At 38.8% G+C, this 21,200-nt stretch overlaps 1 protein-coding gene across 2 annotated transcripts; it reads right to left on the reverse strand.

The window, feature by feature from the left end:
• Positions 1-208: 208 nt before the first annotated feature.
• On the reverse strand, positions 209-21,149 carry LOC139139048 (galactosylceramide sulfotransferase-like). 2 transcript variants are annotated; one of them, XM_070707752.1, is made up of 5 exons: positions 21,071-21,149; positions 7,023-7,135; positions 2,144-3,366; positions 1,147-1,376; positions 209-441 (listed from the first exon to the last, which is right to left on the reverse strand). In XM_070707752.1, exons 1-5 carry the CDS (start codon positions 21,107-21,109, stop codon positions 364-366), a joined length of 1,683 nt encoding a protein of 560 aa, XP_070563853.1. In that variant the 5' UTR covers positions 21,110-21,149; the 3' UTR covers positions 209-363. The 2 variants fall into 2 exon arrangements, with proteins under 2 accessions (XP_070563853.1, XP_070563852.1); XM_070707751.1 differs by lacking the exon at positions 21,071-21,149 and adding an exon at positions 8,248-8,400.
• Between the last annotated feature and the right edge of the window lie 51 nt (positions 21,150-21,200).

Raw genomic sequence — 21,200 nt, forward strand, 5'->3', positions numbered from 1 at the left:
AAGTCCAGAATTTTGCAATTGAAGGGAGAAGGGCAATATACCTCATACGGAGTATTAGTTAGATAGTAATGTCCAACAGTCCAATCAATTGTCACGATTTCAAGTTCTTAAAGGGAAGGGGTCATCCCATCTGCGGCTGCGCAACCATCTTATAGACAGACCTTGCTTCTCCAAGAAATGCGAAACAAATTCGGCATTTGATGCACGTTCATAGTTCACCGCTTTTGTAGCTTTCTAATCACAGCAAAACTTTGCCAAATAAAGTTTAGGTTGCGTCCCTTCGTTTACATGAAGCTGCTTCAGCCGTGGTCCAGGTGGTCACCAGTTTCTGCACAGCCTATGTTGAGTTGCATATCACTGATATCAGGTACATGTACCGCTGATTACGCTAAACGAGTCGATGAGATAATCATCCGCTGTATGCTTTCCTTCTACTGTTACCTGTTGACGTTGCCAAATGAAGGAAAATGGTAAAGCAAAAATTAGACGAGGCGATGTGTCATGCCTGTAACTTGAACTGGGTTAAGCGAAGTGAACTAAGTAGATAATTAATATTTTGAGCAAGGGGAAACCTTAAAATCACCAACCAAGATTCACCCGAACCGTTAGGTCTGAGGAAGGGATCCGATGGTCAAAATGGAATGAAACCTGCAGTATAATATTGTTAAAAATAAATTTTGTATCATTCCTGCTTTTCGAGAAAATCGTGCATAAATAAAAACTGAACTGACATTATGGATCACTCAAGTAAAACAACATGCTATAGCCTGATCTGAAAAAAAAATCAGATCAGTCGGTCCTCCTACAAGAGTCCCCTGGCCCCCGTGTCATAAAGTATTAAAGCATGCATTACTACATCTAAGAATATTTATTCACTAGATATCAAAGGGGTATTCTAATTCTTTCAAGGATCAGCTTTTGCAAAAGGTAACCGTTTTTTTCGTGTTTACGTGATTTCCCCTGAAAGTGCCACCACCGGGACTGAGGTAAATCCACAGGCGCCCGTGGGCTGGGTTGTCTGCTTAATCGATCGATTTTTTGCTCGATCTGTTGATCCCGTACTCGATCAGCCCGCCTCTCCACGGGCGGCAACGGGTAAACCTGGGTTGTAGAGGCAGTCACTTTCAGCCAATTTAGCCTACTTGCCTGAAAGTCCTCTGCTACGCCGAGGTCACACTCTGCAACGAAGGAGTCGTTATCTTTACCATTCTTCAGTACATTCACCTCGGGGTGGAGCAGAGAATCATTTGCTGACATGTAGATATTCATCGTTCTACCGTCTGTCTCTGACCGTCTCCTGTGGTAATTTATCTTCATGCAACGCCGGCTGGCGTCACCTTTTTCTGGGTAAAATTCCCCCAGTGGATCTCGTTTTCCTACAAAAACGAAGTAGATGAACAAATAAACATGTTTAAAATATGTGAGTACGAACAAGAAATGTTGTGGGGGGGGGGGTCCTAGCTGTGCTAACGCTAACCCTGACCACAGTACCTCCGTGGGTGGAGTTACTGTCCCCTGCCAAAATTCCAGTGATTTTCAATTGCTAAACGCCCTCTATGTTCGGTAATTTTTCACTTCTTGCCTCGAAAGCGCTGGTTACGGGGACATAAGAGAAAATTCACATCATGAATTACCGTATACGGTAAAGAAAAGAAGACATTCTATAATGGCTTCGAATTTAGTTTATAAGCACTTTTACGAGAGTTAATTTTTTGACACTTCGGTTCAAACCTTCCTCTGAGCGAACTTTGTAAGTGCCACTTCAAAATGTACGTTCCCAGGTAACACGGACTTTCAGAAATTATCGTCACAAAATTTTGTTTTGTATGAAATTTTCCGACGACATAAAACTGAAAGATTCGATTATAATCGGGTTCTGCGTGACTCTTGTCCTTGTTTGTTGATCACAGAACGTTGGCATGATATGGGTGTTGTTGGGGGTTTTTTTCTAAATTTTTAGTCTTCTTTCCTGTCACGTACTGGACTGTGGCGCCTGCATAACTGCGATCAGTAGCACGCCCTCAGTTGCCAGATGAAGCGCAACGATTCCTGTAACATGCACATGTCGATTCCTTTGAGACGCTGTACAAAATACATCTTCCAAGGTATATCAAGGATATCAAATAGACTATTCACTACTTACCTCTGACGCTCATCGAGAGTGCCCAAGGCCCATGATCCCATAACGAAACTGCCAAGTCACTTGCTAAAGTAAACCATTCCTCCAGTCTCTCACAAAAGTGTCTCCGAGATTCGGTAACATTGGAGCCGAAATGTGCCAGCAAACGTAAGCTGTTGTCAGACAGCCTCCCTTTGGAATCACAATCTTGAGTGACGGCGTCCTTGAGTATACGAAAATCTTGGAGGTCCCTGTCGAAATCGGGACCGTACTGCTCGATTTTCCGCCACAGCGATTCATTGAATATCCTGTACACCCTGACGTCAACATAGTTCCATCGATATATTTTCTGTCGTAATGCGTCATCCAGACTTGAACGATTACTCCGAACTCGACGAGCGATAAAAAGGATATTTTCGATATCCCAACATGTGATCCTCCTCAGCAAGAGAAGAGAGTGGTCGTAATACTCAGTGACAAAGACAAGATCAAGTTCCTTTTCCAGCGTTTCAAAATATTTTTCAACAATATCTGGGCGATGGTGGTACCTGTGATCTAACCCAAGGTGCCAAGCCTGACTGTTCCGTGCGTAAAACCATTTTCTCTCGCCGCTTCGTCGTATTTGGTCACGGTAAAAATCAGGCTTGTCTAAATATGTGTTCATTTTAGTCTCTAAGGTTCTCCCTTTGATGCCTCTATCTAAGCTGAAAAATTTAAACACGGATTCGAAGTGTGTTGAAGGCTCCCGTACAATGGATAATACGACTGTAGCGGGTGACTCAACTTTGAACTGTACCTTGTCCTCACTAATTTCGGCGATGTTCAGGGATCCACCGTTTCTCTCGAGAACTGTTCTACGTTCCCGTTTCACTGCGAGATTGGCACCTGAAGCTTTTCCATCCCCTCCCTGAACGTGATAGAGCATCATCGACCCACTGTGCCTGATACTTTTGCGGTGGATGAATTCCTTTTGGAGTGAGAAGTGGTTCCTCTTCGCGAATCGATGAAGCACTGTCACAAGGGTCGTGCTCCCTGTTTTGCGATTAAATAAATAAGCGATGTCATTTACTTTTCTGCAATGTTCGGCAAAGCTAGAGAAATTGGTCTGCTCTGAATCGAGCTCGTCAAGAACGTCTTCCCTGGTGGCTGAAGGGGTTGGTTGTTCGGCGGAGACACTCTCTGGCGAGGCTTGGTCCGAATATTCTGAGGATGAATGATTTGTGTGGAGTCTTTTCTTCAGAGTGAGGCTGTTTTCAGAAAAAAAAGTGACATTCTTTGGTAATAATGCACTGGAAAGGGTACTCACTTATAATATGAATGCTGTAACATCCAGAAATGTAATATTCTCAATAAATGTAACATTCTCAATAATTGGGATAAAATGCGCCAATAAACATAACAAAAATCAACCATAAATGTAATAAAACCACCGATCATAATTGTAATAATTGATAACCATAAATGTGATTAAAAACAATAAATGTAATACTTATCAACCATAATGTAATAAATCTATATTGTCATCGTAATTGAAGAATTGGCCATTAAATGTTTATCCATGCAATAAAGGGAGCTGAGAGCAGCTCAACACATCGTTGGTTGTTTGCGTTTAGTGTATTTTATAGAGTGTATTTTATGTTTCGCTATTTTGTGTATAGAACACAAGACACAGCTGTTTATTATAATCTGCACGTCAGTGCAGGGAGACTGGGTATAAAACTACGATCCTTTAACGCTATATTTCGCAAATTTGCTATACTTTTTCCATCAGCGTTCAAGGTAGTGTTCGTATTGCGTTTACCAGATTGAAATATCTCGGCAACATGTTTTGTATCGTACGTTTCTGTTATAAGGTTGTGTTTTTCTTTGTTTTTTGTGCTGAGTCGTCTGTTGTAAACTTTGTGTGGTATCACATGATTAACGAGATATTTTGACGCTCCTTTATTAACATTAGTGTCTCTAGGATTGCTGTGCTACTTCCTTTATCTAACGGTTTGATTGGTATCTCGCCGTTTTTTTGATAGTTCCAAATGTATTCTGTGTACCGTGGAAAGAAACCTAGTTTCTGGAAAGTATGCAATAACATAATACACTAGTCTTATCAAAGCGTATTATTTTCTCAGGGTATTGATATCAACATGATCACAAACAAGTTAAAGGCCATTACATTTATAGTTGAATTTTATTACATTTATGGTTAATTTGTGTGTTACATTTGTGGTTCCGGTTCGGTACATTATGGTTGTTGACTCTTTTATTCCCTCTATGGTTGATTTTATGACAATAAATTGTGGTTAATATTATATCTACAGAGATTATTGCATTTATTTAGGTTACAAACGCGGACATACTCAAACGCATCTGTTTGGTTATGCACACGAGAGAGAGAGAGAGAGAGAGAGAGAGAGAGAGAGAGAGAGAGAGAGAGGAGAGAGAGAGAGAGGAGAGAGAGAGAGAGAGAGAGAGAGAGAGAGAGAGAGAGAGAGAGAGAGAGAGAGAGAGAGAGACAGACAGACAGACAGACAGACAGACAGACAGACAGACAGACGGAGACATCAGTTTACTTGGGATATTTCATCTGATATTTAAGCAAAGCGAGTAATAACCTTACTTGAGATATTCATCTCTAAATGCTTGTAAGCGATAGATGAATGTCATATATATATATATATATATATATATATATATATACGTATATATGTATATATATAATATATATATATATATACACTTGCTTGTATCTTCTCAGTGAGGTAAGGTGCTCAATGCATATTACAATAAAAATGAACTCACATCATGTGTGTCTACCCATTTCACCAATTTCATGCATTGACGCGATCGTCAGGTATTTACGGGGACAACACGGAGAAGGTCTACATCGGCCTCACTGATAACACCTCCAAGACGCGCTTCGCTAATCACATGCAATCGTTCCGTAACGAAAAATATCAGCAATGCACAGAGCTTTCAACGTTTGTATGAGCTTTAAAAGACAAGGAGGTCTTTGACATATTGTGATCAATTATTGACAAAGTATCGAGTTATTCTAACATAAGCAAGCGATGTAACCTTTGTATATAAGAAGAAATACACAATAATGACAAACCTACGCTGTTAAACAAACGCTCTGAGTTGGTTTGAAAATGTCACAACAAAAACAAACATTGTTTATCAAATTTTAACGCCACCCACAAACAGAATTGTAGGTCCCAAACATATAAATGAGAGTGTAGAGCTTAAAATCGTTTCACTTCTGTCTGAAGATTGCAGGATGCATGAAACTTAAATGACAGATATTATTACTTTGTACTTGAAGTAATTTGTGTTAAATATATATATATATATATATATATATATATATATATATATATATATATATATATATACGTATATATGTATATATTGCTATATTGCGCCGTGTGTGTAAACAAGTTCCCCCCACACACACACACACAAACACGCACCATATATAGGTAATTTTGAAATATGCACACCGTTAAATGATATTTTCAAGCATACGATACTTGTCTGTACACATATACATATACTTAGGTATGCTTATACATGTATGCGTACATACATTCATTCATTCACACACGCACACACTTGCTTGCACATCACATGCGTATACTACACAACATTACACCTATACACAAAGTCCATGCTACATATTGATTAAATATGCGGTAATATAATTAACACGATTGGAACTAATTTGGGATAATTGGATGGTGAAGTAATGTCTTTAAAATCTGCTAATGTAAGCCAATCTGCTTTTCTTTTTACATTTCACACTTATTTTGTGAGTAATTTGTAATATTGAGACATTCAGCTATAGGGCACCTAAGATTTTTGAGAAATAAGAAAAATATAAGAATCAATTATCCCAAAATAGTTCCAATCGTGTTAATTATAGAGGGCGATACACTGGACTTGAACTCCTCATCTCAGTCGACAGAACACATGAACTTTTATCGAAGGAACCTGGGTCCAGTGCTGCATGGGTCACTGTTTCATCGCAAAGTGAGCTATACTCGTGGAACCGTTTTACATAAACATGCAGACAATTATTAGAGGGAGGGGTCGTCGGAACTGCGCATGTGCGACTTTCTTTTTTTACACTGTATTTCATTCATGATATCTAGATGCGTCACATAAATATAGCTGCGAAATTTAAGTTGTACAATGTACATTATGATAAACATGTTTTAACTGTCATCTATCGCCAAGTACATAGGATACAATTTTAACATTGGTCGTATGGGTCCCATATGACCTTTGAGCACAGTTACGTCAACCCCCTTCATTGAGGGAGACTGACAAAATTCCCGATATTCACAAAACTAAGCCGTTGAAAACTTTATTTACTCCATGGCTCCATGGGCCAAAATTGTATTGTAAAAGCTTGCGAGTTTGAATATCTTACTGTCCAAGGGGCGCATTCTACCTTAGGGTGCAATACAGGTCTGTGGAGTTGCCGTGTAGTATACATACACCGGCAACTCCGGACACCTGTGGGGTGCACCGGAGTTATTGAAAGTGACATTGTAATTGAACAAAAAGAATCTATTGAAGCAAGAAGCATCCGTTCACTGTCATGCAAAGACAATGCCGGCCTTCACGTTCAACCGTATTACGTCATACTCTCCGCGATCGCGATAGTTTGTTCACATTTACTTTGGAGGCCAACTTTCTCTTGTCGTTGTTATCGATCGTCCGAGCCCAAGGGCGCATAGCATGTTCAATCTACTATACAGACAAATGAGTTACTGTACACTAAACAATCCAAAGCCCATGTATGCTAACCATGTTGACAAGGTCCAGGCTGAAAGTCTCCATGTGTTAACGTAGACTGTTGCTGAATCTATTTATCTTGAACAAGAGCTATAAAATTGCTGCCTACCTGTCCATGTGTGCCGGCACGGCAATTGTACCGAGATCGTGACTGCTCCATGTTAGGTAATAGATGGTCGCCATGCACACAGTCACAACCAGGACGGCGAAAATGAACCTGGACTGTTAAAAAGACAATAAAATGATGCATTTACAAAAAACAACATCAGTTATTCGCGAATGCGATCGAATTATTTGTTACGGGCTGCCCATGGTGCCAAGGAGAGTTGGAGACGGACAGACAGTCGACCGACAAACGTTCGGAGAGGTAAAGAAGTTGTATGTGTAAAGATGAAGTTGTGTACGGCTATTCATACCTACATTGTTCAAACATGTTTTATTCACATTTTTATATTTAAATTTTGGTGTGTTTTTTTCCTGTACGCTCGTCAGCAATTTTCACGTAAAGACTGTTGACTTCGAAACTCTTGGACGCAACATACATCTGATGGATGACCTGCTCAGAGTTTCAGTCATATATTGAAGTGTTTTGTTTAATAGGATGATATCCAACTGAAACGCTTTTGATCAAAAAACAAAATCAACGACAAGTGTATCATCATCGCAGACATGGTCTGGGACAACCAGTAGCTCTCAGGTTATCAGTGGCGTTATGGTGCTTGCCAGCAAAATGATCGATAGACCAACGTAAGTACGGTTGTGACCATTGTGCATGTAACACGCAGTATTGACACAGACTGACTTCTGGGTACAGAGAGTTTACCCCCACATACCCACCCCAGCACCCGCTGCTCTGTCAAGTACAAAAACAGGGCTGAAACACGAGAACTAAGATGAGAACAGAGTTCATCGGAGTTTGATATTGGTGTGAGGTTACTCCGAAGTCTCAAATACGTGCTACTTCAGAATACTTTGGATTCCAATTTAGTACCCCGACAGTCGTTAATTTGATGTAAAACGCTCAAAGAAGGCTATCTTTGGACTAGCGCCAAGCGGAATTGTGTCCATCGAACTCCAGGAGCAAATGTGCTAACATTCCTTGTAGGTGTGTTGATTATAAAGAATTTGTATCTCTGTTTTATATCGCGTTTCTTGGCCATGGGCGAAAAGATTGCTAACCATGATTTAAACAAGCCCGTAGTGTAGACTCAGTTCTGTATACAGGCAAGCACGGTCCGCCCAGTGAGACCCTGGGGCGAGTAATCCCTCTATCCTGCATGCAGAAAGTGCATTTATAACGTGACATGAGCAACATGGAGGAAGTTCAAACTCACCTTAGGGAAGTACAATGTATTGCAGTGATTTTCCGACAGATTAAGGCGACTGGAAGTCATGTTAACATGGGTGACCGTGTGAGGAGATTCAATGAGATAAGCCAGCATCGCAACCGAACCGTATTAAAGACGTGAACAATAGGGGAAACACATTGATTGTTTATCAAGTTCATGAATATTGATATCACAGATCCTTGCTCTATATTGTTCTAGGCAAGGGGGCACAACGCAATGGTTCACACACAGCATTAAAAGACATTTGGCACTTGTGCTTGGATGGTTTACAATACACAGAGTGCGTTTTTAAATTAGGTACACGGGGGAGGGGTAAACTGATAGAACAGAATGCAAAAGGTTGAAAAATGCAGCTAAATATTCAATAGTAAACTGTTCAATATACACAAATAATAGATAGTTAATTTTTGCAGCCATGAGTATATGTAGTTAAAGATGTATTGACAAATTAATGCGCTGTTAATTAGTGTTTTACTTCATAACTGTTTACTTCATTAAAAATGTTTTGGGCAGAGGTCAATTCATTAGTAAAAATTATTCATATCATTGAAGTTTTCTATCCAATATTGAACCGTTTGCACTGTGCGTCACTTATGTAATTGACATTGTTGAATAACAGCCTGTTTCGATCTTTCTTCGGATCTTTAATTATACCATTGCCATGGTAAAATGACGCCGTTGCCTTGGTAAAATTACGCCGTCGCAATGCTAAAAGTATATGCCATCACCATATTAAAAATTGTGCCACCACCATGGTAAATGTTATGCCACCATCATGGTAAAAATTATACCTTCGCCATGGTAAAATTCTGATTCCGCCATAATAAAATTATGCCACCACAATGGCACAATTACGCCATCACTATGGTAATATTATGCCACCACCATGGTAAAAATTATGCTAACGCCATGGTAAAAGTATGATATCGCCATAGTAAAAATTATGCCATCGCCATGGTAAATTAAGCCATCACTATGGTAAAATTATGATATCGCCATAGTAAAAATTATGCCATCGCCATAGTAAAATTATGATATCGCCATGGTAAAATTATGCCATCGCCATGGTAAAATTATGCCACCACCATGGTAAAATTATGCCACCACCATGGTAAAATTATGCCACCACCATGGTAAAATTATGCCACCACCATGGTAAAATTATGCCACCGCCATGGTAAAATTATGATATCGCCATAGTAAAATTATGCCATCGCCATGGTACAATTATGCCACCACCATGGTAAAATTATGCCATCGCCATGGTAAAATTATGCCACCACCATGGTAAAATTATGCCATCGCCATGGTAAAATTATAATGATATACCCATGGTAAAATTATGCCACCACTATGGTAAAATTTTGCCACCACCATGGTATAATTTTGCCACCACCATGGTAAAATTTAGAAGGTCTCCAATGCATACACATTATCGTTGCAAATTACAATGTAATGGACGGGATATCAAAAGTATTTTATCTAGCATTTGGGGCTAAAAGTATTCCACAGTCACTTAACAATTTTTTTTTCAGATAGACTTCGACAGATTTCAATAGGTAATGTTTCTACACAATATTTGTGGAAATGCAAATTAGCAGTAGTGGTGTTGTGGAAAATTCGCTTTGTTCACGGTGCTACCAAAAATATCGAAACCCGGCAAAATCATTCTATACACAATTACATCACTTACGATCCACTTAGAAAAATGACGTCAGAGTAAGCACTTTTGACGATCCCTGCAAGACCATACTACCTTTTGTCTTCATTCTTTTTAAGAAGTGTACAGCATGTGACCAGGTGAGAAAGCATTGCCTATGATACGTATAATTTCAAATCACGTGATTGGATATTCCTCTCACTATGCCGTATGTATCTAGTGACCATGTGTGTGTTTGTACAAAGTAAAATGGACACACAGTTTATAAAAAATGTAATAATTTAGTATATACTTCTCATATATTGTATGTACAGTCATAAAAACAAATGGATAAACTAAAAAAATATTTAAAGTTTGAACAAACAACAATAAAATATTTAATGGCAGAGGCTCCTGTAAATGTCATTACAACACTTATGAGAAAAACTTTACCTAATATGTCTTCTGTTATGTAAAGTTTATATGAGACATGTTGTAATGTCATTTACAGAGCCTCTGTTGTTTATTAAAAGTTAAAATATATGTTGAGTATATCAATTTATTTTTATGAATATATGAGAAATATATACTAAATTAAAAACTGTGTGTCCATTTTACTTTGTACAAACACACACATGGTCACTAGATACATACGGCATGGTGAGAGGAATATCCAGCAATCACGTGATTTGAAATTATACTTATCATAGGCAATGCTTTCTCATCTGGTCACGTGCAATACACTTCTCAAAAAGGAAATGAAGACAAAAGGAAGTATGGTCTTGCATGAGATCGTCAAAATTGCTTACTCGTTGATAAATGTGACGGCCTGTCCATCTCTCTTAAAAACAAAATCACAGTGAGTTTTTTGTTTGTTTGTTTGTTTGTTTGTTTGTTTGTTTGTCTGTGCGTCAGTTCCCCAAGCGCAGTGGCATCATTTAAATGCGGGGCTCCATCTAGATTTTCGAGGTGCCAAATCCGATTATTACAGTTAATCGAAATATAATAGCAATATACAACAGAACAGAAAAATGACACAACAATTGGAATACATAAACTCTGATTTCATTTTAACTGCCTGACACGACCTACGTTTACTTTTCACATTTCTCTTCGGCGGAGGGACTGTGATCAGTCTTCTTTCTTAACTCATAAAAGTTTGACCTTCACATTGCGACTAACAATATTTTTTGTCATTCAAGGCTTTATGATTATTAACAGTTCTCTACGCAGATGCTTTAAATGATAGAGTATTATCATTTGGTCAGAGGTGGTCACGATTAGGACTTTTTCGTCCTCATTTGAACCGGGAGACTTGCAGTTGGGTCCCACCCGCCAAAACGTGCGTCCTTCCTAAGTGTATCCATCCAGAAAGAAGATATGTTCTTTCAAAATGATATGAACGTCGACTGTTTAGATATGTGTTTCATTTCATATTGCTCACTGTCGACTGCGAATTTATCTAACAAAATGCGCAATATTGTGACCCTCTCGCCACTTACTCGCATCTATATGCAACAGTTCTTCTTCCAGTGGGCTGACATTTCTAATTTCGTTAAATCTGATATGTGTATTGTCGGTCTTGTAATTGTTTACTAAATTGTGTTACTTTCTGTGTGAAATCGACTTCGTTTTTGCATGCTCTAATGTACCGTAATGTTTCGCCTTTGACCAGGCCTTTGAATGTTGCTGCGGGGTGGCATGCGTTTTTCTGTAAAAACCGGAATGTATCTGTTGGTTTTGTAAGCTTATGCGTCTTGATGTCGAGAATGTTCTCTTTGTTGTACCGATGACCTTTGTAGATAATTAGGTCTAAGTATGTGATTTCTTGAGAAGAGCTTTCAAACGGAAATTTAAAAGTAGGACGTATTTTGTTGATATTTGATATGAATTAATTAAGTTCGTGTTGTGTTCCAATAAAAATTAGCAAAACATCGTCTCTGAACCTCAGCCAAGGCGATATTTGTTCTCTATGTTTCTGTATTATTCTCATTTCTGTCTCGTGAAATGTAATATCGGCTATTTCCGGTGAAGCTGGAGATTATTGACGGTAAAATTAATTGTTGAATTCAAACGTATTGATTTTTAAGATTATTTCTCGCATAGCTATCGTGTATTTCGTCGGTGGTTGTTTGATTATGTAATCGTTTGATGATCTTTCCTGACTTAATACCCTGCCGACTGATTCCATTGCCTCATCATGTGGTGTCGTGTACATTGATAACACATCTAGAATTAAATACTAATGTCGTATTGGCCGGAACTTTGATTGTCTGTTGTGTCTTTAATGTATGTTGGTTGTTTCTTCACGATTTGTTTGAGAAAGTGGTCAATGAAGTCTGATATGTGAAATGTTGGACTGGAGCATCCACTTATAATTGTGCGTCCTAAGTGACTTAGTTTCTGGTACTGGCGTTTTGTCACGTGGGTGGTACCAAAGTGGTGTTCGTATTTTGCTGTTGACTGGATTAAGATATTCGTAGATGTGGCAATCAATGTGTTTTTCTTTGTACATTTCTGTTGTGAGGTTGTGTATGTCTTCCATTGTTTTTTGTTTGTGTGTGTGTGTCATGTGTTGTCAATTTTGTGTAGTATCGTTGATCGCTGAGTTGACGTTGGCATTCTCTTATGTAATCATCAGTCTTTAGAACTGCCGTTCCCTCCCTTTATCAAATGGTTTGACTATTATCTTCTAGTTTTTTTATAGTGTTTTCAACGCTATGTGTTCTGCAAGGGGTATTACCAGTCATTAACCATCTGGAAACCAGCTTAACCAGCATAAACCAGCATAAACCACCCATTTCCAGAAGTAAACTACCTAAAATGAGCACATTACGTAGCTAGAGGCAAAATCTAATTCCAAACTCCACAGAAACGCACTCAGAAACCAACCAGCAACATTCCACCCAAGGCCGGTAGACATATTCTCTGTACTATTCAGTATTAAGTTGAAGGGCCTAATTCTACTTAATCTTTGAGTTCCTAGAGGTCTCTTGGCACTGTCGAAGTCCCTGGTCACGATGTAATCATTGTCAAATCATTAATCTGTCTAACTGTGATTAGCAGGACATACAGGTATTTAGCACTTGTCGGTTATGTTATGCACATTCTTCTAGTACATTTTTGATCAAATTAATGTTGTATTACAATATCCTAGGCAGATGAAAGAGGGCACATGTCAGAAACTTGGCAAATCTACTAGTGTTCAATTTTCATAAAGCTGGAACGGTGTCAATGTCTGAAAAAATGATAGAATAAAGTTGTCTTGTGAGGGCATTTTGCTGATATTTGTTCTGTAAATATAGCATCTGATTGTGTGGCATATAGACCTGTTATCATAAACAAAAATTCATGCAACCTGTCTTCCTCTGACTGCAAAAATTCATCCGAATGGAATAAAGGGAATAGCTACTCCACACATCGTTCATATCTTAGTTGTTTACGTATATAGTGTATGTTGTGTATTTTACAAGTGTAATTAATGTTTTGCTGTTTTGTACACGGAACTAATTAGCCATGGCGAGACACATCAGCTGTGAAGGAGACGTCATTATCTACGGCCTGGGGGTCAGAGGAATCTGAGGGGGCACTCAAAAAATGAAAGCTACAAGGGAGTTGCTCAAAATGTGGAGAGGGAGAAGGGGAGAGGCTACTCAATTATTGGGATATGTACTGAAGTATTATAATGCAATTATGAAATGATACACAAATAGAAGAAAAGAATGAAAAACATTATAAAGTGGTACAATTTTACAAAAACTTACTATAATTTGATTATTTCCTGATAAAAATGGTATACTTGCCTAATCAAGCATGAAAAACATCTACTCTCCATTCTATAGGGCACTGGATATTAAAGGAAAATGTGTGTAGAAAGTTAATTCTACAAAGCATACAAAACATCGGGCTGCGTCGATAACAAACCTAATTTTATTGCAAGAAAATAATTTGTCATAGTCTAAAATACCTGAGCAATAGAGATTTCTTGTATCTTTCTACCAAATGTAAATTTAATCTTTACATGTAGTTTTTGTTTTCTTTGTCTTGTGTCTTTTTTACTGTCCTCTTTGACACAGGTTTATTGGCAATCTCTTGATAAGCCCAATATTGCAGAAACAAAGTTTTTTTACTGCGCGAGTATATGAATAAAATGCATAAAATGGATTCTATGCGTACAAATGATTATCTGATAAAGTATATTTTACTCTTACAAACGTTAAATATAAAGAGGAGGTCATAGAGGAAAGCTCTCAGTAGATATCATTTTTAGTGCACAGACAAAACTGACTGTTGTGAATTCATCCCTTAGTATTACAGAAACATATATTGTAAATCACTTAAATCTAATAATCATTTAGACATTTAACTATACCGTATTATCAGGATTTTCATTAGAGCCTGGCAGCTGAAGAAAGTGCACGGCTGGTGAGATAATTTCTCTGGCTGTAAAATCTCAAAGTTGCAACCGAACAATAATGGATTAAGTAAAATACTGAATGAAATCCGATGAAATTCCTCTGGACCCCCTCCCCCCAGGCCGTAAGTAATGACGGCTCCCTAACCCGCTTGTCAGTGATTGAATACTAATTTTCAACAACTGCTCAGCGGACTTACATAATTGAAAAAAATAGTATCTTACATTTTGCTTCTTTTTGGCAAATGTCAGAGACAACATTATTTAAGGAGCGCAGAATGTTGGATGCCAAGTAAATTCACCAGAAACTTTTAAGTATATTCACGACTGATCAACTTGGCCAGTTTGTTGTTGACCCCTGAATGACTTAATGCAAAATGACTTGTGGTATAGATTTTTAGAATTTCTAACAGAATTACGAACTTAGTAATCAAGCCCTTACGATGACTGCTGATGACTTGAAAATCATCAATAGTTATCAGATAATACTGGAAACATGAAATGAGACTGTATAAGTGAGTTATTCTGAGTTGTACTTTGATCGTCTATAAAGACAAACTTTGCAAGGAAATGTTATGCAACGTATGCAGACTTCATCATGATAGTCAGCCAACATTTTATCAGTCTAAGAATCATCTATTAAGTCAACATGCTTTGTGTTGCTTGGCAGCATGATTCACATCCCCCCACCCCCTTGAACTCAAAGAGATTATCCGCTGATATGTCATTCTGCGGTTGCAGAAGCAGATTCAATAAGGGACTGGTCAGTTTCTTCGGCCTGAGGGGAGTGGCTTTTTTGCGGACGTCAAAAGTGGCTAGCATCCTATTCCAACTTTCGAAAACAGGGTGACCCCATTCCAACTTTCGAAAACAGGGTGAGCCACCTATCGCCCTACCACCACCCACCCCAACGACAAAGGTAAAATGAAATATAGATTCAATATATATTTTTGGGGTATATTTTAAACATTCAGTTATTCTGTCCTTTTGTTACATTGTTGACATGTCAGGTGTGAGACAGTAATTTGAAAGTTTCAATTTTAAAGTTCGAATACAGTATTTTGAATGAGTTGTGAATGTATTTCACAATTTCTATGCATAATCAGCTGTCCAGAACTGTTCTACATAAATCATGGATGTCAACCATTAATATCAAGAGAGAACAGCAGTTATCAAAAATTTCAGTTGGTAATGAGACTGTTGCCAGTCATCCAATTACATCTCCTGAGAAGCCATAGAGAGCTAATTAGGTGTAGCCCAATGTAACGTGCGCAGTGTATGAGAGGAATTTTCTTTTATTGAAACCATAAAAGCACAGCTAATAGTGACAAAAACTACCTTTTGTTAACTATAATTCTACTCATGAAAAAACTCTGTTTACTTGAAACCTCTGAAACATGATAGAAAATAGTTGCATCAATGAGAACGAAAAATATCTTGCATTTTTCTCTATGTAAAATATGTCACTGTATCAAATGCATTGTGAAATATTAGTGCATGTTGCTTTCTTGTACTGAATTCCCAAAGAGAAAACATAACAAGGTCGGGAGTTTGCCATGCTCTTCATATGAAATGCAGATTTGATAAGTAGACTCAACAAAACACTTTCAAGAGATCTCTGATATATATCTCTGATATGTTAAAGTTATGAATATGAGCCCGAAGGGTGCCGGAAACTGCCACTAAATGATGCAATTTGTGGCTGGTATGGTATTTTTTGGCAACTATGAGTCCGTGTTGTAATTCAAAAACACACTGATCCTCCTATTGAGCATTTCAAAAACATGGTGACACCCCTATCAGCTAAGTTAGAAACAGGGTGAACCCCCCCCCCCCCCATGCTGAAGAAACTGACCAGTCCCCAATGAACAGCATCCCGTATTTGAATGAGATAAGTGGGGCGTCTTAACTTGTTGATGCCATGTACACAATTTTTGCCCTGTTCTATCTCAAGTTGCTAGGTGGTTCAAGTTCTGCTGGTTTCCGTGTGAGGTTGGAACTAGATTTTGTCCCTGTTTCAGGTGGTTTGCTTCTTGAAATGGATGGTTTATGCTAGTTTACATGGGTTTTAGATAGTTTCGAGGTCGTTTGGCTGATTTCAAAGTTTAGCAACCCCGTTCTGCGCATGCCATGGTGGTTCTGTGTGTTCCGAATAGGAATGTAAGAAGAGCCAATTTTGTAGCTTCCAAATAATTTTCTAGTTCCGTATTCCCCGTTGTGTGTGGAAGCCATTTTGAGTTCATTTTGAATTGGTGTTGTACGGTTTGTTTGTGTCTCATGATGTATCGAAATCTCATTTTCCGGTTATATTTTTTGTGTCATTTAACAGGTGGATTCTGTTGGGACGGTTCGGTGTCGGAATGAATTTTAATTAAGCCTTTGCTACGTACGTTGATTTCGATGTTGGTGAGTTTGTGTGTCGGTAGGTTTTTAAGGAATCTGAGACTGAGATTGTCGTAAGTAACAGTGCTCGATTTTGTTCTATTGCGATCTTTTGTTATTTTGGTAATGCTATGATTCTTGTTTCTGTGTTTTCTTGTTTTTAAGCTTTGTTGGGTTTTTTTTAATTTCTATTGTGTTTGTATTTGTGTCATATGTGTTCTGGGTTTTCCACTATTTGTAACGGTAGTTCTCTTTTTATATGTGTTGGCCTTGAAAAAGGCCGTTTGTGGTTTAGTTGTGTTAGGCGAAAGCCGTCATTGATGTTGGTGAAACGGCTTGCTGTTTACATTGCCTATCGCCTTCTTCCTAGCCGATTTGATAGTCGAATAAGAAGTTGAAGTGCATTCTCTCTCTCAATCTTGGTACGAATGGACGCAACTTCCCGACGAAGACTTCTGATGAAGGCTTCTGTTCTGAGTTTTTGTTTATCGAGATTCACCGGAAGGTAGTTGTGGAGAAGAATGACGAATTGCTTACCTCTGTGTCGTTCTAGTTGTTGCCACTTTTGGATGAAATCGTTGTTTGGCTTGGTTCCTGCGATAAACGCTTTCAGACGGACTTGGAGGCTGCGAGGTATTGTGGATGTCTTGAGGAACCGTTTGAGTGTGTCCTGCTGTTTGCTTATTTTTTCCATCGTCTCGTATAATGTCGTCAGCTCGTGTTTCGTCTTGTTGATTCTTTTGGTGATATTGTGGTCTTCCTTTCTTTTCGAAGTTGCGTGTTTTCTTACTTTGAATGTCAGATCGGGAGTGCTACTGTGTTGTGGCTGGCTCGGCGGTATGTGAAGATCTAAGTCGGAGAGAGCGAAGCTGTCGTCTGTCTTCCCGGCAGATAGTTGTTCTTTGTCTTGATGACTTGGATCTTGTGTACCACTGCGTATAGGTTGAGCTGATGGTAGGCTCTGATCGTTCTCAGAGAGACTAATGAAGCTCACGTCTTGTGTGGAGAAATTAGTGTTGCTATCGGTGTCACTCATGTTGAGGTACAAGACGTGAGCTTCATAGTCTCTCTGAAAACGATCAGAGCCTACCATCGGCTCAACCTATACGCAGTGGTACACAAGATCCAAGTCATCAAGACAAAGAACAACTATCTGCCGGGAAGACAGAAGACAGTTTCGCTCTCTCCGACATAGATCTTCACATACCGCCAAGCCAGCCACAACGCAGCAGCACTCCAGATCTGACTCTCAAAGTAAGAATACACGCAACTTCTAAAAGAAAGGAAGACCACAATATCACTGAGAGAATCAACAAGGCGAAACACGAGCTGACGGCATTATACGAGACGGAGGAAAAATAAGCAAACAGCAGGCCACACTCAAACGGTTCCTCAAGACATCCACAATACCTCGCAGCCTCCAAGTCCGTCTGAAAGCGTTTATCGCAGGAACCAAGCCAAACAACGATTTTATCCAAAAGTGGCAACAATTAGAACGACACAGAGGTAAGCAATTCGTCATTCTTCTCCACAACTACCTTCCAGTGAATCTCGATAAACAAAAACTCAGAACAGAAGCCTTCATCAGAAGTCTTCGTCGGGGAGTTGCGTCCATTCGTAGCAAGATTGAGAGAGAGAATGCACTTCAACTTCTTATTCGACTATCAAATCGGCTAAGAAGAAGGCGATAGGCAATGTAAACAGCAAGCCGTCTCACCAACATCAATAAGGGGAGAACCATTTGATATCCTGGTAGGGGGGTCGGAAGATTTAAGAGGTTGCATTTCTTTTCATACCTGATCCACCGTTCAATTTTTTTTCCACTCTCTGATTACTGGTAACATTTTTTTCTCGCACTCCTCATTTGGATATTTTTTCCCAACAACAAATGTACAGTCCTCTACTGTGTGCGGAGTAAAATGTTGCACATTAGATGATCAGTTGGAACACAATACTTGTACATAAATTTAAAATCTCCCATCTAACTAGCATGTGGGAAAACAAAGCAAATCGAGCGACTGATGAAGGAACCACATCATTGTTCCGAAACACCGTTAGGGAGCAGTCATTATTATCGAGTAACCCCTCCCCCGCCAACGATGATAAATTTGAGTAACCCCCACTCTCGAGCTCAGAAACGCACAGAACACATAGCGTTGAAAACACTATAAAAACAAGAGGATCACAATCAAGCCGTTTGATAAAGGGAGGGGAACGGTAGTTCTAAACACTGATGACTACATAAGAGAATGTCAACGTCAACTCAGCGATCAACGATACTACTAAAAATTGACAACACATGACACACACACACACACACACAAACAAAACAATGGAAGACATACACAATCTCACAACAGAACTGTACAATGAAAACCATATTGACTATCAAACCTACGAATATCTGTATCCAGTCAACAGCAAAATACGAACACCACTTTGGTACCTCCTACCGAAAATACGCAAAACGCCACCACCAGAAACTAACTTCATAGGACGCCCAATTATAAGTGGATGCTCCAGTCCTACATTTCACATGTCAGAATTCATTGACCACTTTCTCAAACAAATCGGAAGAAACAACCATCATGCATCAAAGACACAACAGACTTTATACGAAAAATCGAGACAATCAAAGTTCCGGCCAATATGACATTAGTAACACTAGACGTAGTGTCAATGTACAGGAATACAACACATAATGAGGCAATGGAATCAGTCGGCAGGGTATTAAATCAGGAAACTAAGATCATCAAACGATTACATAATCAAACAACCACCAACGAAATATACGATAGCTGCTAGAAATAATTTTAAAAAACAACACGTTTGAATCCGACAATGAGTTTTACCGTCAAATATGTGGGTTTAGTACCGAGGTGCAGTATGGGATCTCCAGCTTCACCGGAAATAGCTGATATTACATTTACGAGACAGAAATGAGAATAATACAGAAACGCAAAGAACAAATATCGCTCTGACTGAGGTTCAGGGACGATGTATTTCTGATTTTCATTGGAACACAACACGAACTTAATGAATTCATATCAAACATCAACAAAATGCATCCTACTTTCAAATTTTCGTTTGAAAGCTCTTCTCAAGAAATCATATATTCAGACCTAATTATCTACAAAGGTCATCTTTACAACAAAGAGAACATTCTCGACATTGAAGACACACACAAAACCAACAGATACATTCCAGTTTTTACAGATAAACTCATGCCACCCCGCAGCAAGGGCCTGGTCAAATGCGAAACGTTACGGTACATTTGAACATGCAACAACGAAGCCGATTTCAAACAGAAAGTCACACAATATAGTGAAAAATTAAAAGACCGACAATACAAAAAAATGGAATAGAACGCATTATCAGAGAAACAGAAAATAAAAGTGGAAAAAGACAATTTGAACAAAAAGAAAAAAATAACATCACCAACAATACTGCAGTCTTCATAACAACATATAGCCTATACATCGAAACGACAAAAATCAAGTAAGCCCTAACAGGAAACTGGAGTGAACTTGAAAAAGACGAAACACTAAAAAAAAGGTTCCAAAAACAACCAATAATCGCATACAGAAGGAACAGAAATATAGACGGTACTCTTATAAACGCCGGACTTCACAAAAGCTACAATAGCTCGAACTCAGATTCACATGAGCCTACACAAACACAACAAGACCAAACCGTAGACATTCTAGCTTTCCTACTTGAACAACAAACGTAAGTGGAACAACATACTAACACATAAAAATCAATCAACCATTCAACACGTCTCACCAATCAAAAATGAATTTTAAGCGACTGATGAAGAAAATTCTGTTTCCGAAACGTAGCGCCAAAGGATCGCAGTGTCATATTAGTCTCTCCGCTCTAGTGCGGATTAACATCAAGACACGTAGATTACGTTATAGTTACACATCTAAGTGCTTCATAGATTGTTACCTCTGCGACCGGTTTTAATCCGAGGTCAAATTGCATAGTGTTAGCGATGTTGACGCTGACTGATATTTTGTGGCCGCATAAAAATGTGCTTTGAGTCGTTGTTGTCGCGTTTGAAATTGACGGCGCCGCTAAAAGTTATGTTGTAGCCGGATGGTATTTCGACGGAAACTGTTTTGTTTTCTACCTATGCATTTTCACTGGGGAAAGAGATTTCGCTGAGGGGTCCCCAGCGGCTTTCCATGAGAATAAAAGTCGCCTTATGAGAAACTGCAGTATCAATATGACACAATATAGATTCAAAGTAAATTACGGAAATGCTTAAATCAATTCTAGGATGCATTTACAACATATTGACATGACGAGACAGTGTAATGGCCATTTTAAACCATTCTACAGTTCGATAATGAAATGCTAAAACATACCGCTGAGTTGCGATTATCCATTCCGGCGTGCGCTTCCATAATTTAGCATCAAAGCAGTGATGTAGTGACGCATTGAAGAAATCCAACGGGGGCACCTCTGCGGGAAGGGTGTACACTTTGTACCGCAGTA

The sequence above is a fragment of the Ptychodera flava genome, chromosome 8 (genome assembly GCF_041260155.1).
Source record: "Ptychodera flava strain L36383 chromosome 8, AS_Pfla_20210202, whole genome shotgun sequence".
Lineage (NCBI taxonomy): Eukaryota > Metazoa > Hemichordata > Enteropneusta > Ptychoderidae > Ptychodera > Ptychodera flava.

What these genes read in the sequence shown, in the direction of transcription:
- LOC139139048 (XM_070707751.1), bottom strand. Translation starts at nt 8,355, where the DNA reads ATGCTGGCTTATCTCATTGAATCTCCTCACACGGTCACCCATGTTAAC. An exon ending in ATACATTGTACTTCCCTAAG is followed by an intron (nt 7,136 to 8,247) that starts GTGAGTTTGAAC and finishes TCTTTTTAACAG; the next exon opens with TCCAGGTTCATTTTCGCCGT. An exon ending in GCGTAGCAGAGGACTTTCAG is followed by an intron (nt 442 to 1,146) that starts GCAAGTAGGCTA and finishes CAACGTCAACAG; the next exon opens with GTAACAGTAGAAGGAAAGCA.